Source organism: Lucilia cuprina, chromosome 6, assembly GCF_022045245.1.
Source record: "Lucilia cuprina isolate Lc7/37 chromosome 6, ASM2204524v1, whole genome shotgun sequence".
NCBI lineage: Eukaryota > Metazoa > Arthropoda > Insecta > Diptera > Calliphoridae > Lucilia > Lucilia cuprina.
This window is the reverse complement of record NC_060954.1, coordinates 5,058,992-5,066,624: the sequence shown is the minus strand read 5'-3', so window position 1 is coordinate 5,066,624 and position 7,633 is coordinate 5,058,992. Positions and strand designations below refer to the sequence as shown.

General features: G+C 25.8%; 1 protein-coding gene across 1 annotated transcript in view; it reads right to left on the bottom strand.

Annotated features, from left to right (window-relative positions):
* Window positions 1-2,673: 2,673 nt before the first annotated feature.
* LOC124421034 (probable basic-leucine zipper transcription factor H) overlaps window positions 2,674-7,633 on the bottom strand; it is a 20,869-nt gene continuing 15,909 nt past the window's right edge. The window contains exon 2 of the mRNA XM_046955778.1: window positions 2,674-2,864. Within this exon, the coding sequence (XP_046811734.1) occupies window positions 2,674-2,864 (191 nt within the window). The remainder of the gene's footprint in view (window positions 2,865-7,633) is intronic.

Sequence of the window (7,633 nt, the reverse complement as noted above, 5' to 3'; positions counted from 1 at the left end):
AGAAACAATTGGGTTTTCGCTCTCTTTTTGATATAGATTTTTTCTTTACAATATTTTTCCTTTATAGAAAATTGTGGAAAAATCATATTCTATATAAATTTTTTGAAATTTATCTCTTTTAAAAAAAAATTTTAAAACATTTTTAATTTTTTAGAAAATTTTAAGAAATATTCTTTATTTTATAGAAAAATTTCTATTCTTATACAAAACGTTTGCAAAACTTCTCTCTTTTATTGAAAAAATTCTCTCTATTCTATAAAAAAATTTCCAAAATTTATCTTTTTATTTAAAGAAAATTTTCGGAAAACTAATTTTTGTTTTTTATAAAAATTTTTCGAAAAATTTATTTTCCTTATTTATAGAAAATTTTCATAAAAGTTATTTTCGTTATTTATAGAAAATTTTCGGAAGTTAGTTAGTTATAATGTATTCACATCAAATCCGAAGAAATACACCTAGGCCTCTATTGGATCTGTTGTGCGCTCCCTAACCAGAGCCACAGGGGGGAATCGAACCCACCACCTCCGGTCTATCAGACTAGAACACTAACCACTAACCTATCGGAGGCCACATAACCTACCGGAGGCCACAAATTTTCGAAAAATTTATCTTCGTTATTTATGAAAAAATTTCGGAAAATTTATATTCGTTATTTATAAAAAATTTTCGGAAAATTTATCTGCCTTAATTACAGAAAATTTTCGGAAAATTTCGAATTTTATATAAAATTTACGAAAATTCCTTTGTTTTATAGAAAACATATTGAAAAGTTCTCTTCTTATAGAAAACTTTCGAAAAATTTCTCTCTTCTATAGAAAATCTTCAGAAAATTTCTCTCTTCCATAGAAAATTTTCTGCAAATTAGTCTTCATATAAAAAAAATTTTCAGAAATTTCTCTTCTTATAGAAGACTTTCTGAAAACTTGTCTCTTCTTTAGAAAACAATCGGAATATTGTTCTCTCCTCTGGAAAATCTTTAGAAAAATTCTCTATTCGAAGAAAATTTTAGAAAAATATACAAAGATTTTCGAAAATTTCTCTTCTTTTAGAAGACTTTCTGAAATTTTTTTCCTTCTTTACAAAATTGTTTTCTTCTATAGAAAATTTTCGGAAAATTTCTTTTCTTTCGGAATAAATTTTCTTCTTTCGAAAAAAATTTATATTTTTATCGGAAAAATTTCTCTTCAATATAAAATTTTCCAAAAATTTCTCTTTTATATAAAAACTTTTGGCAATTTTTTTCTTCTATAGAATGCTTTCGGAAAATTTGACTATAAATAGTTTTCTGAAAATTTATATTGTTACAGGTAGCCTTCGGACATTTTCTCCCTTTTATAGAAAAATTTCTCTCTTCTATAAAAAGCTTTCCGAAAAGTTTCCTTTTTAGAGAGACATTTCGAAAAGCTTCTATTTTTAAATAGAATTTTCAAAAATATTTCCATTTTATAAAAAAATTTTTGGAAAATTTCTCTTTTTATAAAAATTTTCATTCTTCTATAAATTAAAAAAAAACATCTCTCTTCTATAGAGATTTTTCAAAAAAATTCTCTCTTCTATAGAAAATTTTTAAAAAAATTATTCTTCTGAAAGACAACATATAAAAAATCTCTCCCTTCTTATTAGAAAGTTGTTGAAATATGTATCTTTTCTTTAAAAAGATTTTGAAAGTTATGTCTTTTTATAGAAAATTTATTGAAATTTTTCTTTTTTTAGAAACTTTTTAATTTTTTTTTTTTTTTTGAAAATTGTAAATTTTTTTCTTTTTATATTAAATTTCATTTATTTCTCAAAGTTAGGAAAGTTTATCTTTTTAAACAGGCATTTCTGAAAGCTTCTCTTTTTAAACAGGCATTTTGGAAAGCTTTTCTTTTTATAGAAAATTATCGGAAATCTGCTCTTTGTATAGAATATTATCGTAAAGCTCTTTTTTGTATAGAAATTTTAATTTTTTTTGAAAATATTTAAAAAATATTTTTTATAGAAAATTTATTGTATATTTTTCTTGTAGTAAATAGTACATGTCACACTTTCTTTAAAAATCTGTACACGATGCATAAAATATAATATTCAGAAAATTGTGTTGTTATTGTTACATCTGTTACATCACTTTATAGGATTGAAAACTGCGACTATTACAAAGTGCCTTAAAAGAATTTATTCATAAAAACTAAACCACTAAGATAAGAAACTATCTTTTAGAAAAGTAAATTTATTTGTTGCAATCAATGGTTTAAAAAACTAAAAACTTCTCTTCAAATGATGTTGACATTCTTTTAAATAACTTTTAAAGGAATAATAACTGAATGAGAATTTATATTTAGTTTTATATATATTAGACTGGTTCGACTTTGATATTAAAGCACGATTTTAAAATTTTATCCTAATAACATTGTAATATTTCTTAAGTTACAGTAATCCAAAGTACATCCATTAATATTACTCTTGAACAAGTGTAATCTTGAAAAGATGTCCCACTTCTTCAAGAGGCCTACCTAATATTCATAAAATATATTTTCCATATTTTGAACCTCCCCTCCCAGTATTCTACTTTAGGAAACAAAATCCACTTTTATTCAAACATATGTATTGTTTATATATATATATGGATCGATAGGATGTTCATCTCATACATAATTGTTTGTATTTGAGTGTGTTATAATAGGCTTTACGGTTTCATGCATGTTTATTTTGCTGATTCTGCTGTTGTTGCTGCTGCTGTTGCTGCTGCTGGTGTTGCTTGTTGCTCCTACTTGCGGCTGCTGCTGCTGTTGTTGCTGTTTTGTTGCCAATATTGTTGTGCATCGATGTTAATCGTATTATTGATGTTGTCACTTGATAGTTTATCGATTTTAAAGCTGAGTTGGCTAAATGCCTGAAAGAGATTTCTATGTGCAATATAACACATACATATGTATGTATCTATACAATATTGTTCATATGCATATGTAGTTGAATAATATATTGCGTTAAAAACATGTTTATGTATTTACGTTCATAGCCATGTTTATTTTATATAATTTAGAAGTATTTATTTTATCATATTAATTTTTATTATAATGATTATGATTATTTTTGTTTTATTATAAATGAAAGAAAATCTAAACAGTTAATATTATTTATAGTCGAGTTATGAGTTTGAATATTTAGATATTAATTAAGGTTAATTTACACACATATATTAATCTTATGTCTGATTGCATATAACTAATAAAAGTGTTTCTGATGATATATAATTAACGTCATATTTTGTTATAACAAATGGTTACAAAATTGTGTTAACTATATCAACTGGATTGAGTGTGATAGCTTCAAGAAGATAAAGTACATGAAGTACATGAAATAATTGTTTTAAATTTAAAATAAGAATTTTTTTTAATTTTTTTTTAATTTCTAGAAGGGAGAGAATTTTTTCAGTAAATGAACAATAGTTTCACATAAAAGATAAAATTGTTTCTTTAAAAAAAGAGAAATTTTCCGAAAGCTTTTACGAAAAGAGAAATTTTCAAAAACTTTCTTCAAAAAGAGTAGTTTTCTGAGCGCCATCTATTAAAAAAATGTTTTATGAAAGCCTTTTATTAGAAAAAAGGTTTTCTAGAAGCTCTCTTTAAAAAAATATGTTTTCCGAAAGCTTTATAGAAAAAAGTTTCATTTAAAGCTTTCTATAGACATATAAGTTTTCTTGAAAGCTTCTATAGAATAAGAAGTTTCCTTAAAAGCTTTCTAGGGAAAAATAAGATTTCTTAAAAGATTTCTTTAGAAATAGAAAACTTTCTATATAAGTAAAATTTTTCTTGCAAACTTTCTAAAGACATATATATTTTTTTGAAAACTTTCTCTAGAAATAGAAGATTTCTTGAAAGCTTTCTACAGAACTAAAAGTTTTCTAAAAAGCTTTCTATAGAAATAGAAGTTCTCTTGAATGTTTGCTATGAAAATAATGTTTTGTTGAAAGCTTTCTATAAAAATAGAAATTTTCTACAGAAATACATATTTTCCAAAAATGTTCTACAGAAATAACAAAAAAATTGTTGAAAATTCTCTTTATGAACACTTTTTTTTGCAAGCTTCCTGTAGAAAAACAGAAATTTTATAGAAAGCAACAAAAATTTTTCAAAAGTTTTCTATAGAAATATAAGTTTTCCGAAAGCTTTCTAAAGAAATACAAATTTTGCAAAAAATTTTCTATAAAAATAGAAATTTAAAAAATTTTCCGGAATATTTTTTATAAAAATAATTTTTTTTAAATATATATTTTTTCAAAAAAATCTTTATCAAATTTTAAATTAACGGAAAAAATTAATCTTTTGAAAAATATTCTAGTTCTAGTTCTGTTCTAGTTCTGTTCTAGTTCTGTTCTAGTTCTGTTCTAGTTCTGTTCTAGTTCTGTTCTAGTTCTGTTCTAGTTCTGTTCTAGTTCTGTTCTAGTTCTGTTCTAGTTCTGTTCTAGTTCTGTTCTAGTTCTGTTCTAGTTCTGTTCTAGTTCTGTTCTAGTTCTGTTCTATTTCTGTTCTAGTTCTGTTCTAGTTCTGTTCTAGTTCTGTTCTAGTTATGTTCTATTTTATACAAATATAAATTTAATATAAAACAATGTTATAGAATTATAAATTTTTCAAAAAAAGATATCTTGTAAAAAATATTCTATAAAAATATAAATATTATAAGAATTTTCTATAACAAAACAATTTTTCTATAAAAAGAGCCTAAAGTGATCCATGATTCTTCTCTAAAGCTCTTTAGCTTTTTATACCCTTCACCTTCGTGAGAAGGGTATATATAAGTTTGTCATTCCGTTTGTAATTTCTATAACGTGTGTGTAGATGTATTTGGTTTTATTCAGCTGTATATTTTTTTGTATGTTTGGAATCCAAACATACAAAAAATACACAGCAAAAAAAATATGATTTTCATTTTTTGTTAAAATAAAATAATTTTCCCTTTTGTTTTGCAAATATGTTTTTTAATGAATAGAAAAAAGTATTTAAAATATTTTCAATTATATGAGAGTAGATTGTGAGTTATTGTACAATAATTTTTATGCGAATAATGTAAGTTTGAAATTTAAAACTAACACAATTTTTTTTTCAAGTGCTTTTTAAAACAATTTTTTTACGATAAACAAAAACAAAATCTACGTCTCGTCAATGTTTGCCAGCAATACATCAGAGGTCGAAGTCGACCGGCTTCGAGTCGAAGCTTAGCCGCCGCCGAACTATATTTAGTTGCTTGAGCCGCCGCCGGAATATTCGGCTTAAATCGACTCAAATTTTTTTAATGTTTTTATTAACTAGACTGTAAGATCAATTATGTTTAAAATACACTATGGTGAAGGGTATATAAGATTCGGCACAGCCGAATATAGCACTCTTACTTGTTATACAATAAAATACTATTTTTAAACTTTAGTATAAAAAAAACAAGTAGGAAAGTATAGTCGGGCATGGCCGACCATATAATACCCTACACCATGAGTATATTTTTAAAATTTTTACTTATTATAAAATTTTTATTTTTTGTAAAGAAACTTTTATATTGAATATTACCATAATTCCAAAATATTTAAGCCATTTATTGATAAAAAACTAAAATTTCTAAAAAGGCTTTATATAGGTCAAATATGGGCCGATCCTCGGTAAATTTGGAAAAAGGATATATTTCTAAATAACAGTTAGTTTTGTTGAGTTTCATTGCGATACAAATGGTTACAAGTCAATTTTAGACGTTTAAGTCTTTTTTTGAAGGGGGGTTTGTATGGGGGCTAGGGTCAAATATAGGCCGATCCTTACGAAAATCTGCAGTGTCATTTATACTTATATAAAACTAATTTGTGCCAATTTTTAGAGAGATAGCAGAATATTTGACGTAATTATGGCATAAAAAGTACAAATCGGGAGGTACGGTTGTATGGGGACTAGGTAAAATAATGGACCGATTTCAACCATTTTCAATAGGCTCCGTCCTTGTACCAAAAAACAAGCTTGGTCCAAATTTCATCAAATTATCTTGAAAATTGCGGCCTGTACCTTGCGCACAAGGTTTACATGGACAGCCAGCCAGCCGGACAGACGGACGGACAGACGGATGACGGATAATCGATTTAAAAAATGATTCTGAATCGATCGGTATACTTTAAGGTGGGTAATGGACCAATATTTTTGTATGTTACAAACATCAGCACAAACGTATAATACCCTCCCCACTATAGTGGTGTAGGGTATAATAAAATTTATGTTTATTTTAACTTAAATTTAAATTCAAAAAGGAATTTAGGTCATTTTAGGTATTTATTTGCTAAACTACTCATGCTTAAAACCTTTGTACTTTTTGTATGTAAATTGTAATTTCAGACACAAGTTGCACTCACACATAGATTACACTCTCGGTGTTTTTATATCCCAGTAAATTTGTGTCACTTTTAGTTTAAATCCTTTCAATGGTAGGCTTTTTGTTGGCGTTGTACATTTTCACCTATTATTCTAGTTGGCTTTTGTTACACTTTAATGCACACACTTACATACATATACTTACTCTCACCTGTAAACATTTACCGGGCTTTGCAATTTGAAATTTCATTAGATAAACTGAAAATAAAAAAATCCTACTTTTTTTGTTGTTGCATGTGTTAGTAAGTCCTGTATTTAGTTACGTTTTGTTAGAACATTGTATATTTTTTTTTTTGCTAGTAAAACTGGAAAAAAAAGAAATTGGTGGTAATTTTAGTCTGTTACATTTTTACCTAAATTACATTGGTTGTTGTTGTTTTAACAATTTTTGCCACTTTTACTGCAATGTAATTGTGTTTTTTTAGTTGGTCTATGCAATTGGGTGTGCAGTTCAGTTTTATTACTTTCTTTTTTTTATTCAAGACAATAACTGCTCCTGCTGTAATATTTAGGTTAAATTTATGTAGTTCTTTTTTGTAGAAAAAGCAAACAATTAAAAATTTAACTTTTAATGCCAGGTTTAGAACATATAATTCAGATAAGTCAAGCGTATGCCTGAAATGATATGAAAATTATAGTTGGCTGAGAAAAAAAATGAAGTCATTAGAGAATTTTTACTAAAACAAAATAAATAAAAAAAGTTTCGTAATAAAAATCACAAAATTAAATTATTTTAAACACATAAACATATTTTACTAGAGACAAGACCCGAGATAATACGCAAGTTTTAAACCAATTTGTTTAAAAGTTTTTTGTTCAAAAATTGAATTCTAACATTCCTATTTGCATAACAGAATTTGTTTAATTACCTAAAATTTTAAATTTCCAAAACAATTTACTGTCAACTGAATTATTTACTGTTAAATTGCAAAATTTGTACATAATTTGAATGTTTAGTTTGAAATTAAACAAAATCAATGTTTTGGAAATCTACAACAAATTCTGCATAATTGTTGTTATGTTTTTTTTGTTAATCAAAGCAAAAACAAGAAAAACGTCATGTTAAACATGAAAATTATTTTATTTCAATAATGGCAGTGAAAAAATTAACCCAATAGGAAATTTTTAAAAATTCAGTTCACATGTAGTTCTGTTCTAGTTCTGTTCTAGTTCTGTTCTAGTTCTGTTCTAGTTCTGTTCTAGTTCTGTTCTAGTTCTGTTCTAATTCTGTTCTAGTTCTTTTCTAGTTCTGT